Source organism: Glycine soja, chromosome 8 (assembly GCF_004193775.1).
Source record: "Glycine soja cultivar W05 chromosome 8, ASM419377v2, whole genome shotgun sequence".
Lineage (NCBI taxonomy): Eukaryota > Viridiplantae > Streptophyta > Magnoliopsida > Fabales > Fabaceae > Glycine > Glycine soja.
Window position 1 is genome coordinate 14,727,062 of NC_041009.1, and position 18,530 is coordinate 14,745,591.

Sequence of the window (18,530 nt, forward strand, 5' to 3'; positions counted from 1 at the left end):
GTGGCCACTTATTTATTATTTGGTTTTGTACTTAGTTTACCGTTGTACGTTTTGCCACTTAATATATGTTATAAGTATTCATTAATTCCAATTTGCACGTGTTTAATGTTGTATATTACTTACCTCATTATTTAATACACTCATTAATCAAGCAAGTGTATACTCTATACTAATGTAGTATTTATCTATTATTTTAAAATTCTAATAAAAAGGGTTGACACAATGTTGTAATATCTTATTGTGTTTATATGAGTGAGAACAATTTATTTCGAGGGAGAATTTACATTTAATTTTCATTGTGCGTAAAAATTTCTTGGATAAACGACACTCATACATCGCAAGTGTAATTAATCTCTCACACAATGAATTGAAAGATACTTGTGATCTCTCATCTAAGATCAAAATTATTTTAAAATTCTAACTAATATGTACAATATTAGTTACCATTCATTTACTAATTAATATACGAATTAATTAATGAGTTGAAATCTAGAGGCTTATTAGGATCAGAACAAACCTTAAGTTCAACAAACGATTACAAAAATACTTATAGATTATTCACGGACAAAATTCAAACATTTGACAATGAAAATCAAATCCAGTTTCCTATCATATATGAGTTCATTCCTTTGTTGGTTAATAATGTGAATATAGCATAAGTGAATACGAAAGAGTTAGATAATTTGATCACATATGTTATTTGTTTCATTTAAACCGTTTAATTATAATCACTTTCGTGAAGACACCACGTTTTGTTTGAGTGAATCATCACTTATTCTACAACCATTACTATAGAGTTTCATGTGGTTAAGATGGGAAGATCATAAGATAAATTTGGAAGGGACAGGTCAAGGATTATATTACTTTTGATTAGAGAAATCCATCGATCATGACAAGTTAATCTGAAAGCAAGCTAGTAAAAAGAAAAACGAATCAGTTGTACAAGCACACGAGTTAAAGAGCAAGGTACGTACGTAGATCTCAAAGTGATCTAATTAGTTCCAGGACATTTCCATCTCTAGTCTATCATGAAGGTGCTCTTCACAAATCACAATAATAGCATCTTTTGCATTTTCTTCGTCCAAAGTCTTCCAAACCACATAACCCTTCTAACTGTCAAAATTTCGTAGTACAGTACTACACTACCAATAGGCCATTCTATTAAAGTACCAAGTCTATAAATTAAGTATTTCACTTATATTATTTTTTTACCAAAAATTGAATAATAATTAAATTTCAGCTCAAAACATTTAGAAGCACAAATAAAAAAACATTTTATTTAAAATGGCTATATTATTCGTCAAAAAATTTAAAATTTTGTTAAACTTTATATACGTTAGGCATCAATAAGATATAAACAAGATGACATAACCCATTCTATATTAATCAAGAAGTACAGTAGTTTGATTTCATTATACTTCACACAAAAAAAAGTTTGATATCATTAAGTTTTGTACATCAATTAACGGGATTGTTTTATTTTAACTTAAAGGGTTTAAAATAATTCAAGTCTTTAATACAGAGTTATGTTAAATATTTTAAAAAAAAAATTTGCTTATAATAATTCCGTCCGACTTAATTAAAAAAATTAATTATATCCCATAAAAAAATCAATAATCTTAAGAAGAAAAAAACACTGGTTTGATGAGACTTGAATTAAGATCGAGTGACGCATTATACTTATTAATAGTCGTATATCGTTAAAAAAAAAGTGAGCGAATCATTAAATTTATTCACACCTGCAAAAAGAAATTCAATTTTTAAACTCGGGTAACTACTAATTAAAATTAGAATAAATTTTCTAAAATTAATTATATAATAATATTATAAGAATAAAATTGAATCCAACCGAGTATAATTTATTTATAGTAATTTCTAACAATTATACTAATTTTAAAAGATATAAGCAAGATGAAACACAATGATATTTATATGAATTATTAGCACACATATCATCATAGATAAAATATCGTTTGCCGTACGCCGCACTTTGCTTCATGAAGGATGTAGTACTAGGATATTTGTTGCCAGCTGACTAATTAAGTGAAGATCTTGCTTAATTAACACCAGCCATGTGATGTGATTCAGGTAAGAACTAATAACATTGAGAATTTTTTAATTTGTTTTCTTAACTTATTTTTTATGGTTTCTACATGATTTTTTTTTATCCTCACGGTGTTATTGAAAAAAATTGATACATAATTTTGTTTATGATAAAATTTTTAGAAAATTTCAAAAATTTCATATTTTTATATTTTTATTAATTTATGATTTAATTATAGTATTAGTATGTGTCAAATAAATATTATTTTTATTATTAAGAAACTATTTTATGCATAAAATACAAATTTTATTTTAAAAAAATTCTCCGCGTAAAATTGTTCCCATAAAAAAAACTATAAAAAAACTGTTTGTCCACTTAAGAAACTCTTTAAAAGAACCTATTAGACATACTCTGACCAACCTTTCCCATTTTAGTTCTTTGTCCCAATAACATGCCAATGTCTTTTAGTGGCACTTGTAAGTGTGCACATGCTTATATCGCTATCAACATCATTCCAACAAATTGCAATTGGAAGCACGTCAGAAGCTGCAATAGATAGCTTCAAGACACACGTCCCTCTTTTGATTCTTGATGAATTAATGGAATTATAAGACCCCACTAAGTGGCCATAGCCTTTCTGCAACTTTTCATTTCCTTCTTTAATTTTCGGTCTAGTGTGTCTTCATGGACGTTATCCAAATCTGTGTGCTTAACATCCAAAATGGTATTTGGTTCTTATATTTTATGCACGGTAGATTAAGGTGTAAATGACAAACTCCAAATATTAATTGTCCAAAGACCCCAAGACACTAATTAACAAAGCATTAGTATTATAGGTTTCTTTGAGTATTTTTCTTCTTCAAAATATTAGTCACCTTAAAAAATTAAGATAGCATTAATTGTTTTTTATATCGCCTTTATTTATGTTGCACAACCTAGGGTAAACATTATGGAGATTTATATAAATAAGTCTTAAGGTTCGAATTTATGAGTCTTTTCTTCACTTGTGTTCAACTTTTTTATTTTTATCTCGGCTCATCTAGTCATTGTCGTCGACATGCTCTAATACTTTACCTCATCATAACACCTTAGAAAGCCGCTACCTAACCTCTATGCATGGACTCAGTCACTAGAAAGATTTTGGATATAAGAGATCTCCATATCCATGAATCTTTTACCATCATCCTACTAGTCTGAGATGGTCATCAAGTTAAACAATCAATTCTGATATCAATTGTTGTACAACCGAGGAGGGTAAATACCGAGAAAATTTACACTAATGGATCATGAATAATTATATAACCTTAATCCAAAACCTTAAAACTTAAATTTATAAATTTTCTTTTCATTTATATGATGTTTAACTTTTTTATTTCTACTTGATATAGGACTCCACTTCTTTGTATTTCAACAATTCATTTTTTATGTAAACATTTAAATAAACATGATTATATTTTAACTTTTTAAATAATGATAGCCTTGTCAAAGAAAGATATTTTATTATAACATCCAAAATGGTATTTGCTTCTTTTATTCCTATGGGTAGATTAAGATCGATGTAAATGACAAACTGGAAAAATTGTCCAAACACCGAAAGACACTAACTAGTTAACAAAATAATATTTATTCTGTTTTCTATTACAGGCTTCTTTGTCCGTCAAAAAAAAAAAACTTATAGGTATCTTGAGTATTTTGTTTTGTTTCAAACTATTAGACATTTTGTTTACTGCAAAATATTAGTCATCTTAAAAAATAATAAAAAATAAAGAAAACATTGATTATTTTTTATATTACTTTTATTTATTGATTTTATGTAAATATTATATTCACTTATAATTATATTTTAACTTCTTAAATAGTTATAACCTTTTCAAATAAAGATATTTTATCATAAAAATTTGTGAAATTAATGATATATATATATATATATATATTATTTTATGATGAAAATATTAAAGCATAAATAATCATAATAATAATACAAATTATTAATAATTTTTTTTTGGTAAAATAACATGCTTTAGTAAATTTCCTGAAAACATTAAATTATATTTACTCGAATAGATTGCAAGAACAATGAATAAAGAATAATATTTTTTTAAAAAAATATCTTCCCATTTTATATAGAAATATGTTACTATTTACACCATTTTTTTAAATACAATAAAATAAAAAATATTTTTCAATGAACATTCTCTCTTAATCTTCTCATTTTCCTAAACAAGTTCAAATTGGAAGAAAAATGGTTAGAATTAGTAAGGTAAAAATATATAGAGATTATTCCACGTATTTTAATTTTGAACAATTTGATTCCTTATTTTTTTTTTATAAAAAAAAAACAGTGATTGGCATCCCTTTTCACATATGTAAACCATTTGTGATGAGGGACAAAAACCATTATTTTTGTAAAGTTAGGAATTAAATTGATTAAAATTGAAGTTTAGAGACTAAAATAATGTTTCATTGAATTGAATGTACAAAGATTGAAAATATATTTTACCAAAATACTAACAATTAATTTTCCTGATCTATATAATGTCCTTTCATGCCTTTAAAAAAATTTATGTAAATTTTTTTCCTTCTATTTCATTAACATCAACACTTAAAGACTAATTTCAAACATTTAATAATAGTACTAAAAAATAAATGATTTTTTAGATTTTGATATAATAAATTACTTTCTTCTAATAAAATATTTTCACTTTTAAATATTTAAAATTAGATCGAGACTAATTAACTAATATTATTTATTTATTTATCTTATTTTTAATAGTTTTTCTATCATTACTCCTGAAGATTGATTTTAAATAACTAATCTCTTAAAATTAAAATTATTCATAATACTTATTATACTTATATATGGTTTAATTACTATGTTTATCTTTAAATTATTTAAATTTTTAAGTAAATAATTTATTTTAAAAGTTTATAATTGAATCTCTTATAAACCTACAAATTATATTTAATTGGGTTTTCATATTCGGCTTCCGTCAAATTAAACGAAATATTGTCTCCTTATATTAAAGTAGATATAGTTATTTAAATATTTTAGGATTAGATAAATAGTATAATAATTCATTTTTTCTTAAAAAAAATTAAAATAAGCCTCTATATCTCAAACAGTGTAATAGAATCTTAGGTAGTAGTTGACTTGTTTTTATTTACCGTTTTTTTTATTTAGATAGAGATATTAATTCAAACACATTTTTATAAATAAAAGAAAAGGAAAAGTTGAACTAAACTTCTAAAAAATTAATAATCTTAATTTTTCATAACAAAATGGAAGAGATTTAATCTTTGAATAAAATTTCTACTTTCAATTTCTTCACGTAAGTCTTAAGGTTGATATTGATAAATTTTATTATCAATTAATAAAAGAATAAATAAATAATAACTCTTCAATAGTGTTACATTTTTTTAATAAGTCTTCTTAATATTTAAAAAGTAAATATTGAATAATAAATAAATATATTAAGTGTTTTGTTAACAAAAATGTATATAATTTTTTACTTTCTCATCATTTATATAATATTTTTTCCTATTTATTTTTATTACATAATCATACTTCTCTTTTCTCTCTCTTCAATGTAATATTTGTTATACAATTATGATTTTATTCAAAATTTTCTGCTCAAATACACCAAAAATTCATTCAAAATCTGATTAAAGGTGTGTTTGTTTGTACTGAATTAAGAGAACAAAAAATAAGTGAAATAAAGAATAAAATAAGATGGAATGACACTTTTATATTCTACTCTAATTTTAAAAAAAAAATATCTCGGTTTATTTTTATTTCTTTTCATTTGACTCTATGGATCTGATCCTAAATTAGACCAACCTGAAAGCAGTTTAATCAGGTGTTAACTTCTATCCTACAAGTTCACCGAACACTGACGCATGTTAGTGGCAGCAGGGGAAGACGGTGTTGGCACGTGTCAAGCAAGAGCTAGAATCGTGTGTCTTTTTAACAGTAGTAGTAGTTGTATTAGGTACACAGAGGGTGACGTGGGAAAGAAACAAATGCTGCCTCTTTCATCTTTGGAACCTGGATTGCGCATAAATACCCTCTTCTCCCTTCATCTACTCCCTCACCAACACTCCTCGTTTCTCTAATTCTCCATTATTACATTTTACTATAAAATTACAGTACTAACTTAGCTAGCAAGCAGGCCAGTACCAGTTTTATTAATTTCCACCATATTGTAACGCTGCCATTGGTGGTTGGCCGTGGTAACGTACAGTGGTCATAGTTTAACAAATTAATAGTAATTAGAAAGATGAAGGATGTGTGCAATGTGGTGCAGGGATTGAAGCCTGTGCTGCTAATGGTAGTGGTGCAAATAGCATTTGCTGGGGTCAATGTCTTCTACAAGTTCGCGGTAAACGATGGCATGAGCTTGAGGGTCGTTGTTGCTTACCGCTTTGTATTCGCCACAGTTTTCATTGCTCCACTTGCTCTCATCGTTGAAAGGTTCATTCTTCAATAATTCATTAGCTAGCTTCTCAGTTTTCACAACATTCATCTTTATTAATTTGTTTATATATATATATATATCAACTAGGCACTGCTATATGTTTTAAATATTAGTTGATGGAATTATTAAGCCCACTTTGTGCATGCTTTTTCATTACTGCTTTAAAAAAGTGATCTAAGAAGCAATAATGAAGACAAATACCAAACTAATTTTGTCGTTGATATGCATGATTGGCAGGAAGAAGAGGACAAAGATGACTTGGACGGTACTGTTTCAGTCATTTCTTTGCGGCTTATTTGGGTATGTATGTATGTAAGTCTTTTAATTTTAATTTATTGACCTGCTCCTTCATCATCGTTTCCTTGACGATGTTCTTCTTTCGGCTTTAGTTTTAATTCAAACTTAATTTGCAGCGAAAACAAAAGTCGATTTCAATTTTGTATAAAGATGGAGGGTGAATTATATGGGGAGACCAATTCTTCTGTACAACAACACATGCATATATATAGACCTCTTAATTAAGCATGCGTGACTCTTTCTGCACCATCAGTTTGTGTTTGTAGCTATATTTACGCCATCTCCTTCTAGTCTAGAGTTTCAATATCAAACCATATTTTGCTTCTGCATGTGTCTCCCATGACGCGGCAACTTTTCAGGAACTTTCTATGAATAAAACACCAATTTTTATTTTATGAAATAAATCAACATATTACTCTCTTTTTTTGGGTTCTTCTTAGATATCAGAGCAGCCCAGATGCGTGTGTGTGTAATTTTTAATAATTGAAAGATAACTATATTTTCATGTTCAAATTCATGGTCACCTTTTTTGTATACTTGTTAGTTTTTCGAATTAGAAGTTTTTGATAAAATAATTGTTGAAATAGTTAAAAATAAAGTATATATTTACATTGTTTCTTTAAATTCTACATTTATTTTATAAATCAAAATATAATTTTACATAATTATAGTTTTAATTTTTATTAATTTTCAATTATTACTAACATATTTAAAAATTGAATATTGAACATTTTATTACAAATTAATATTAATATGAAGTATATCAAAATAGATAAGAAACTTATTAAAATAGTTAATAAAGTAACACAAAAATGATTAAGTATAAGAAAATATATTTTAAAATAATAATAGAAATGAAAGAAAAATTAGTTATAAATTAGTAAATAAGAATGCTTATTAATTAAAAATCTTAGTTTATATAACTAAAGTAATTTATGTTAAGCAAAAATTCTAACTGCCTTAACATATTTTTTCCTTGTCTTTAATATATAGGGATTGATTTTTTTCCGCATTACTTGTCTTGAAGGAATAGATCAATTCATGGAGATATGTTATTTGTAATTGACTATATTATTTCACTTAAAGTGACGAGGTGCTAGCCTATGATTTAATATGCAGGGGATCATTAGCTCAAAATTTCTACTTACAAGCCCTGGCTTTAACTTCTGCAACGTTTGCATCCGCAATGTCGAACCTTATACCAGGCATAACCTTTATCTTGGCCGTTTGCTTCGGGTAAGTATATATATATATAGACTCAAATATTATTATTTATCGAATAATTCTCTGTCAAAATTTGTATGTTTTGCTAAATGGAATATATATTGTGTTATTGAATTGTTATCAGTATGGAAAGATTAAATTTGAGAACAGCAGCAGGAAAGGCCAAAATAGTGGGTACATTAATTGGAATTGGTGGGGCAATGGTACTTACTTTCGTTAAAGGTGTGCATATCGAATTCGGGTCCTTTCATTTGAACCTTTTGCATCCCCAAAACGGTACGCACGCACATTCAGCTACCGGTGCTCATACCCTCTTGGGTTCTCTGTGCGCCCTGGCTAGTGGCATCAGCTATGCATTGTGGCTCATCATTCAGGTCCATTTTCATTTTGCAAATAAACCCTTTTCTTGTTTACTTCTCATTTTTTTTTATGTGCTTCACTTATACAACCATCTAAGGGCGAGTCCTGACTCATCAGTAAAATTGTGTCTTGATGACCATTTGGTCATGGGTGGATTCGAATCCAGAAAAAGTCTCTTTATATATGTAAAGATAAGACTGCATTCAATGTCTCTTTTCCATACCCTCGTATATTGAGGAGCCTCCGGACAATGATATAGCTAGTTTTTACTTTTTACTTATACAACTGTCTCACGAGTCACAACTCTGTCAAAGGATGTTGGGCAAATATTTTGCAAATAATTAATCAATATTAGCATTATTTAACTTTGTTTTTAATTTATTTTGTATAATTTTTGTGCAGGCCAAGATGAGTGAAAGTTACCCTAGACCTTACTCAAGCACGGCGTTGATGTCACTTTGGGGGTCACTGCTGTCCATTGTGTTAGCACTTTGCGTTGAGAGGGACTGGAGTCAGTGGAGGTTGGGTTGGAATATTAGGCTTTTGACTGCAGCATATACGGTATGATATTTGCTTAATAATAATAATAATAATAATAAGTGTATATAATATTGAATTATATAAGTTGCATTGGCTTTGAGCTATAATCATGAATTTAGTAAGTTTATATAATGCTATATATTATTTTAGGATTTTTTTATAATTATATTTTACATATCAAAATAAAGATAAAAAGCATGTGCACATTGAAATGTACGTGTGATTGTTTTTTTTTTAATTTTATTATCTAAAAGAATAATGTAAAAATGGTGTGTAATGAAAATATTTTAGAAATTATCATTATTGGTGTAGGGTATTGTGGTTTCTGGGGTGATGGTGGTTGTGATTTCATGGTGTGTCCACATGAGAGGCCCATTGTTTGCCTCTGTTTTCAGCCCCCTGATGCTCGTGACGGTGGCCTTGGCTGGTTCTACGATTTTGAACGAGAAGCTACACCTTGGTTGGTATGTGCATGCCTTGTTATTTTCAGAATTGCAATCATTGTAATTTGGTTTACACAGTGCATTAGAACTTAATTTATCACCCACAAAGGGAAATTAACAAGTGCTTAGGCCGGCAATTAATTAGTAGTTACGAACGGTTGATAATTATTCATTCAACTAATGCCCCTAGTCTTAAGAAAGTGACAACTTAATACTGCGTACATAAATATCTCTTATCTAAAATAATGCATGTGCACTATTAACCTTCAATTGAAGATGTGGGGACCTGATTAGTGATTAGCATTCATGTTTATCATTAAGGGATATATATGATTAAGTATATAGTATTGTTTCGAATTTTCATGTTTAGAAATTAATTTATATCCATGATCAATGACCGTTTGTATAAATGAGTTTGTTTTGGTAAATTTCAGCGTAATTGGAGCAGTGCTGATTGTGTGTGGTTTATATGTGGTATTATGGGGTAAAAGTAAAGAGATGAAGAAGAAGAATCAATTAGTGCCAGCACAAAGCCCCCATGACAATGAATCTAATACGGTCGTCGAAATTGTGGTGAGGTCTGCACAAGAAGATAAAAGCAACCAAAACAAAACCCATGAAATTGTTGCAAAAGTAGTTAGGGATAATGACGATTCATGAGCAGATGGTCACGAAGGGCATTGTTCAAATGAACACAATCAGGGAAACAACGGAGAACAAGAAAATTATAATATTAATGCTTCACATAAGTTTTTAACATATGATATTAAATTCTACGACTAGATAGATTAGATCCAACAAAGGAAATCTTGCCATCCTTTTCAAATCGAACCAATGTGCTAAGCATTTTTGGTAGTGTTGGAAAATGGAAAGCACTTTCTAATTAGTAAGTTAAAATATCTTTATAGATTCTTATATATTCACACTTTGGCTTTTCGTAAATGATTCATTACTAATCTGACAATTAATTTAAAATTTGTGTTTGTTGATATCATTACTAATATGACAATTAAATACAATTACGATTAGATATTAGTAATTAAGATTTCAGCTCTAAATCTACAATGTATTTACTCAATTAAGAAAATAAGGGTATTTTAATAAAACTAACAATGGATGATCGTAGTTAATTACTTTAATTTTTGTGATGTGTTTTTCTCACAAAAAAATATAATATAATTAATATTATTAAAATCAATTTTAAATATTTGAATAACTTTTTTAATAATATTATTTTTTAAAATATATTTATTTTCTTCTTTGTAATTTTGTATTTTTACCAAATTTTTTAGTAACTAAATATTTTAGTTAAAACTGAATTTTTTTTAGTGAATAAATATTTTAGTTGAAATTAATTAATTAATTAATTTAAAGGTTAAAAAATATTTTAAATAAATTGTAGAGGATAAAAAAAATATTATAGCTAACAAGTTAAAAGGTAAGTGAAATAACTTATAAAAAAAACGTTAAAAAATACCGAAATAAATTTGGATTGAAAAGTTTATTTTGATCAAACCAACTCCTAAACTATTAGAATAACTTGTCAAAAACATAACTTTAAATATGCTATGTACACAAACGACAAAAAAGAAATGAATAAAATAAACAAGTAATATAATGTATTAGGAGAACACCAGTTTGCGTTATTTTAAGCAAGACCTTGTTAATTTTGACAAATGGTGGGATAGATTTTTTGTTTTTCTGACAAGGAGGGCCTGAAGGCCCAAGACAAACAGCAAACTAAAGCAAGACACTGCGTCGCATGGACATGCAATCACCATTCACGCAGAATCTGAGAATCAGCAAAGAGCCAATTGCTTCTGCAACCCATTGAAAACTCGAATATAGACAAAGATATCTTTTGTTCTTTTTTTTTTTCAGATCCAGATATCTTTTCGGATTAGAAAATTTGGAATACGAAAAATTCACACTTATGATTGTCCATTCTAAAATTATGCATACATAATTCTGAAATGGACAATCCGAAAAACATGTTTTCCAAAGTACTCATTCCAAAATTATGTATGCATAATTCTGAAATGTGCAATCCAGAATTATGCATGCAATCCAGAAATCATAATTATAATTAGGGAATGGGTAATCTAGAAGTGTGAATTTTTTTTCTGTTTAAGATTCTCTAATCTGGAATTATAACAAGATTCGAAAAAAATATCTTGGAACTTACCTCTTCGATGCATAGCAACGAACATCATTGAACAGTGACCCGTGGAGGTCAACTATGTTGTCAAAGGCTTTTATAGGCAGGAAAAGGGAGAAACTGTGGTGACGACAGAGGAAAAAAGAGCAACAATGGTGACAGTTTCAGACAGAGGTTCCACGGAAGGTAGTTTCAGGATATTTGAAATAAGGAGGTGCGGGTAACAAAAGGTGGAGTAGAGGAAGCAATGGCCCAACTGGTGTGGGGAACCAAATGGGTCCCGTAGATAAGACCATGCACCAGTCCCATATTAACTAACTGCAAGTCTGCAACTCTCTATATAGGTGCATAATTCCATTGCCAAGTTCCAGGGACAACGTTTGAAACGACAATGCTAAATTATGGGGTTAGATAACAACGGATTCGTTTTTCTATCTCTTCCGAGAAGACTTCTCTATCTTCCTTTTAAGGGGATGGGATACAAAACACCTCTCATGCGCTTGTGAATCTCTCTAAGACCTCATACAGAGGAGTGTTAGGGTACAGATACATAAATTCTTTCTTAGTCAGAACACGAAATCGTTTACATTAATATTATGACAAAAAAAATACCATTAGTTATCACAAAATACCTAATATCATGACAAAAAAAATAAAATACTTTTATTTTTACAAATTACAATTATCTTTTATATATTTTTATATTTTTAAAATATTTTATGAATTTTTTATTGTGGATACTATAAAAAATTAGAAGGATAAAAAAGTAAAATTGATATTAATTTATTCTCTCTTTTTTATTTCTTATATTTTCTCACATTCATTTTAAAATAATTCATACTATTGGACAATATTTATATTTTTATGGGGGCAAGTTTTTTTTATTATATGAGTGGAGATCAATTAAAACAATCTCGTGGGAGCAATTTCCCCCACACCTATAACCTGGATCCCCCCAATGGGATATATATATATATATATATATATATATATATATATATATATATATATATATATATATATATATATATATATATATAACTATTTTTTATTTTCATATTGTTAGATCATTTTATTCATATTTTTAACAATATTAAAGTAATAAAAATAATTAATTTTTTCAATTATCCAGATTAAAATTGACCCATTAACCAAAATTAAATAGCCATCCATCGATCATTTTCTATTTTCATTAGATAATTTTACCTTTAAATTATTTCTTAAATTTTAAATTTTAATTTTTTTTAACTTACATTAATTTCTCACTACTTTTATATTATTAATTTTTTTATTTTATATTTTTTTATTAACGGCATTTAACTTTTTTTTATATTATTTAAAAAAATTAAAGAGGCATGAAGTGCCTCTCTTTTCCTAGTTATATATAGAGAGACACACACGTGAGTGTGATTTACAGATATTCTTTAGTTGTGCTAACATTAGTTCAATTGAAATGACTTTTTCAAATTAATTAAACTTGTTCAAAGAAACTTGTGTGCATAAGAAAAAAGTTGGAGAACATTATCTCTACTTTTCTTACTAGTTTTTATTCTTTACACAATATATAGTTATTTATTTTCATGTCGATGTCAATCATGCATATAATTTGTTCCTAAATTATATTTTGATTATATTTAATATCCGAATATCCAAACCAAAAGAATTAGGAAAAAAATGTGCACATTAACTCGTGCTAACTTCTGACACATTAAAAAAACTACGTGGTAACTTCTGGTCAATTCAATATCGGATGAATTGTTGAGTTTTTTTTTTTTTGTCATATGAATACCCAATTTTATCTAATTATTTTATTTTATTATCATTAAAAGATCAATTTCATGAATCTCATAAAAAATGAATGAAGAAAAAAAAGGATGAAAACTAAAAAAGAAAAGAAATAATAAAAATGAATGAAAAAAAAAATGGCAGCCCAAATTAAAATTTGCCGATCAAAATTTTCACAACCAAGAACCAAGAAAACCCGCCATTTATAACCGAACCTCTGCCAAACATGACATTTGAGCTCAAGCCTCCATGTCCCTTAGTTTGTTTTTTGTAATCTCCACTTTCAATCATGTCTTATCAAGACACGACTTGCACCCGTTTTTTATGTCAAGCGACACATCCAAGTCGTTCTCCTTTACGTGTTGAAGATTTGAAGCGTATCCAAGTAATCCACTGCCACTGCAAAGGAACACACACATGACACAACCTAGATGCCCTAGGCTTAAAAGTTAAAAGCTGATGGTTACAACTTACAACAGTGGAATGTGGTTGAGCTTGAAAGGAAAGGAAATTAAAAGGTGAAACTGCAAAGCACAAAAGTGTAAAGAAGGAAGACACAACGTGGATTGGGGATTTGCCACTATTGGTTTTCTTTTCCCACAAAGGTCAAGGCCCATTCTAAAAAGCGTTTAAAAAAAAAAAAGACGCACACACAACAAAAGAAAGGAAATGGTTCGATTCTTTTCAAGGGTTAAGAGGAGTCATGCAAAGTCCAGGAAATAAGGAGAAGGAATGTAGCAAACAAGAGGAGTAGTGGATTTTCCTTTTCCATTGAATATTTTATTATTTAAAGAAACAAAAAAACAGAAGGCATTTCAGGGAAAAGAGAGGAAGGGGGGGGGGGGGGGGGGGGGGGGAGACTTCTTTTTGTGTATTTTGAGGATACTACCATGCCACTCGGATATAGAAAGCTTTCTAATTTTTAATTTGTTTGTTTCACCCATACTCTATCATGAAACTTGATTAGTTAAAATTAAAGAACAATGTATGTGTTATTGCTAGCTAGTCATGCCTATAATGTTCCATGTGTAGTTTCACTTTATTTTCATAGTTTGAAATAACAGAGAACTAACTTATCATTGGTGTTTGATCTAGTCCTTTTCTTCAGTTTGTTTCTGCCAGCATCAACATGATTGAAAAAATGCCTAAACCAATTAACAGTGAATTACTAATAATTTAGTCTCTCAAATTGCATTTCATTGTCAAATTAGTCCACACAAAACTATAAAAAAAATAAAAATCTTGAAATGTTTTAGAGTGTCATTTAAGTCGTCTCTAAAATTAAATACTTTTTATTTTCATTTTGATCCGTAATTCAAAGATTTAAATGATAATAACATATGATTAGGGACTAAAATGAAGAAAAGTGATATTAATTTTAAGAACTTAAATGAAACTTTAAAAAATAGTAATTTGTTTGAGTTTTTCTTAGTTTCAAAGATTAATGTGACAAGATATAATATTAGGAACTAAATTTATCATTTATTCACTAACTAAGTTGTTAATCTTTGTAGATGCTCACATTTTTACTATCATAGCCATTTGGTTATGAACGCTATATATGTATTTGATCTAGTGGTAAGAAGTTAGGATAATTTGCATTATTTTTTAGGTTTGAACTTTATTATTGCCATTGTACAAACAAAAAAAATTGTGAACAATTTGTTTTAATGTTTAAATTATTGTTTGAGTTAAATTCCAAATATTTTGTTCTGTGAGTGTTTGAAAATGTTGTGGACCACGTTGAAAAAATTGTGGTAGCCCTAAAAGTTATTTATTAGTGTGGTGGAAAATTATGGTGGGATAACATGGTTTTTAAAATTTAACTACCAATCCAAACACAGTTTGTTTGTCAATTTTCCTATTTTCAATTTTTATTTATCAATTTGTTGCAAATCTAGCTAGTTATAATAATTGGGGAAATGCTTTTTTAATTCTAGCGAGTCAAAGACTTCTGCTCGACCAGTTTGATTATATTTCTCTCTCTAATATCAGAAACTTATGGTGCTGAACATTTAGTGATAAATGATGCATAGCTATAGCATGTTAATTACACATACTAACGAAAGTGTGCATAGACTGCAGGAATCGAAAGTTAGTAACATACTAACGTAAGAACCTCAACTTCACACAAAAATGCGATGGTAAAAAGGGGGTAGTACGTACACTTTGAATGGGACCCGAATACCCTTTCTGCCCTTTTTGATCTTTTTTTGGTTTCACCTTTCTTCCACGGCTCTTCAAAGTTCAAACCCATCATCAACTGTGACGCATGCATGGATGATTGGAGTACGATATATAGCTTAACTAGCTTTTAGAATTTTAGAATCATGCATGCCAATTATTTACCAGATTAAGTAGGATAAAAAGGTAAAAGAAATTAATGTACGTGAAGCGACTGAAAGGAAAAATAAGCTAGGGAATTATGGAGGTGGGGGTTGCAGCACTAAGTTTTCCGCTCGGGTACATATATATATATATATATATATATGCATGAAGCCAAGTGGCTTTGTCATTCATTTCCACCATAAGGTTTAGGTGGCAATTGATATCACTAAACTCTTCACCAAAGAGTTATTGCTTGTAATGGAACAGGCCAAATTTGCTTTTGTGGCTGTAGTTGCTCGTGCATCAGGAATTGATAGAAAATTAGGTCCATTTAAATAGGGCTCCTTTGTGGTGAGTGGATGCTGACCGAAAGAGGAAAGGTACATATGAATGAATCGAAGGACCAGCATTGATATATTATATTAAAAGAAGGCTGCCCGTTATATAGACTAGTTATATTTTTTAGATGTATACACTAGTTACTTTATAAAGATAGAATTGGAAAAAAATTAATTGTTCAGTTTTATTGCAAAATAAAAAAATTAATAATTTTTTAAAAGGTCTTTTAAAAAGGAAAATGATGAACCGATTTAATTCAAAATTAGTTTGAGATCAAATTTAATATATAATTAATTCGTTGAACTTAGTTTATAAAACTAATGAGCTAAAAATTGTGTTTTTTAAATAAACACAATTTTTAAATAATATGCATTCTATTATTGAATAGTGTACACTTATTAAATACTACTATATATATTATTGATTTCATATAACTTTTAATTACTCTAATATTAATATATATATATATATATATATATATATATATAATTTTAAATCAAATCAGGTTATTAATTTTAGTGAAGTTACATTGCTTGCAAACATTAATTGAGTTGAATTTAAATTTTAAAAAAGAGTTTATATCAAACTCAGAATCAAATTAGATTAAATTTACGATATAAAATTGGTTGGAAGATTAAAAAAAATACAAAGATAGCAAGTTCCCTTTTATTAAAAAAATAATAATTAATATTTACCTATAAAAAATTTGAATTGAAATTCTGTTGGAATTCATTTCCAGTTTTGTATATTAAACGTATGATTAAGAGTCACACAGCTTTTCCCATCTTAATTAGTTCTTTACCTAGAATTTACAAATATGTATTTCCTATTGGTATTTACAACCACCATCCACTAACATGCTTGTATCACAATCAACGCCACTCCAATTGGAAGCACGTTAAAAAGTTTTTCCTCTCTTTAGTTTATTGAGAAACAAAATAATGGAATTCTGAGACCCCCACTAACCTCTGCCTTTTTGTGCTGCTTTACATGTCGATCCTTACATTTTGTGTGTACAGTATATTGTGATTTAACCAAGTACTCTATATAAGATCCAAATTGGCATTTGCTTCTCCTTTTAGATTCTGCGGTAGATTAAGTTGAGACTTGAGAGTCACAACCTCTGATTATTGTCCAAAAAACACGCTGAAAAAAGTATTTAAAAATTATCTGAATGTTAGAAACAACTATACGAATTCCCTTTCCGAGAACATTCATCCCATGTTCTTAACCTTGGAAGATTTTTAATGTTTTATCTAACTAAGAAGATATAAGAACCTAAATCTATTGGCTTAGTGAGTAAGAATTGTACGCGAGTATTGAATTAGGCACAACTCGTGCTCTTTTATCAATGTTTTTTTTTTTTGCTTCTAAAAATAATCAAAATCTATTGGGATCTGGCAGATCACCTGGAACTAGTTACATTAATTTCCCAGCCACACAAACCCACTCGGAATTAAATAAAATATTTTACCTGACACGCACTTGACGTACACACGCGTATGTATCAAATACTAATTTAATTAGTTTGATATTCTATTCGATAATTCGCATCGAATGGAAGAATAAATTCAGTCTATATATGGTTTAATTTTTTTTTAAAAGGTTTTATATTACTTATCAAAATAATAACCATTCATTCAAATTGTTTGAACTGGACTAATATAATTTCATGGTGAATTGCAGGTACAAACAACAAATCGTATCAAAATATTCTCATTTGATGTTTGAGATAGACCACGAATAGAGATGAGGTACTGAGAGAGACCTCTCAATAATTCATTATGAGATTCATGCAGTTGCAGTTGACTTGCACTGTAGAAACCTGAAGTTGACCGCACAAGGTCCTTTGTCCACTTGTTAGTGAAATTTTCTTGTTCAAATGATCTTGTGTGCTTCATCCTTAGCTTTTTTTCTTAGTAATATCTTTTGTTTGCTTCTTAAAATAACTTTTTCAAATGATTTATTGTACATTATAATATTATAAAAATATTTATTATTTTTCAACTTTATCGTCTTTCTTTAAATTAGTGTCTAATAATTATTCTTTTAAGAAATAAAGTATTAATAATATTTCTAATGTAAGAGTAATTTAGTCTTATTATCATTTAAAAAAATTCTCAATTTTTTTAAAGAGAACAGTAATAGGACGGAGGAAATCCTATACTTTAGAATGACAATTAGCAAAATCTCTCATTTTCTCGATCTAGATAGGTATTAATATTATGTGTTTCACCGTTTTGCTTGGCTTTCAATTTTACTCGTTACGAGGTTCTGCATAGGCAACTGCTGGAAATAACCATACAAGCTGTACGTCTTTAGGTCAAAGATCATAGTCAAGCAGTTTAATTAAATTATAAGTTTCTGTTTTAAAATAGTATTATATGCCAAGTCTTTTTAGAAAGGTAAGTGTTAAACCTTAGGATTTTTTTTTATAAACAATTAATATTTTATCCTTTAAATTATCAATCAACCTAATAGATTAAGTGCAAAGGATAACTTTCAATGAGTTGGAATTTCAAATTAAGTTCATCTGG

The 18,530-nt window shown here is 28.4% G+C and overlaps 1 protein-coding gene and 1 long non-coding RNA gene across 3 annotated transcripts; one reads left to right on the plus strand and one right to left on the minus strand.

Moving 5' to 3' along the window:
- The first annotated feature begins 6,106 nt into the window (after positions 1 to 6,106).
- LOC114422218 (WAT1-related protein At1g68170-like) lies at positions 6,107 to 10,306 on the plus strand. 2 transcript variants are annotated; one of them, XM_028388446.1, is made up of 8 exons: positions 6,109 to 6,274; positions 6,349 to 6,515; positions 6,757 to 6,819; positions 7,936 to 8,052; positions 8,165 to 8,414; positions 8,803 to 8,961; positions 9,253 to 9,404; positions 9,818 to 10,306. In XM_028388446.1, exons 2-8 carry the CDS (start codon positions 6,370 to 6,372, stop codon positions 10,041 to 10,043), a joined length of 1,113 nt encoding a protein of 370 aa, XP_028244247.1. In that variant the 5' UTR covers positions 6,109 to 6,274; positions 6,349 to 6,369; the 3' UTR covers positions 10,044 to 10,306. The 2 variants fall into 2 exon arrangements, with proteins under 2 accessions (XP_028244246.1, XP_028244247.1); XM_028388445.1 differs by having other exon boundaries at positions 6,107 to 6,515.
- Positions 10,307 to 13,452: 3,146 nt separating this feature from the next.
- Positions 13,453 to 15,771, minus strand: LOC114424690. The gene is made up of 2 exons (XR_003669057.1): positions 15,493 to 15,771; positions 13,453 to 13,725 (listed from the first exon to the last, which is right to left on the minus strand). It is a non-coding gene; the product is annotated as an uncharacterized LOC114424690 (long non-coding RNA).
- Positions 15,772 to 18,530: the final 2,759 nt, after the last annotated feature.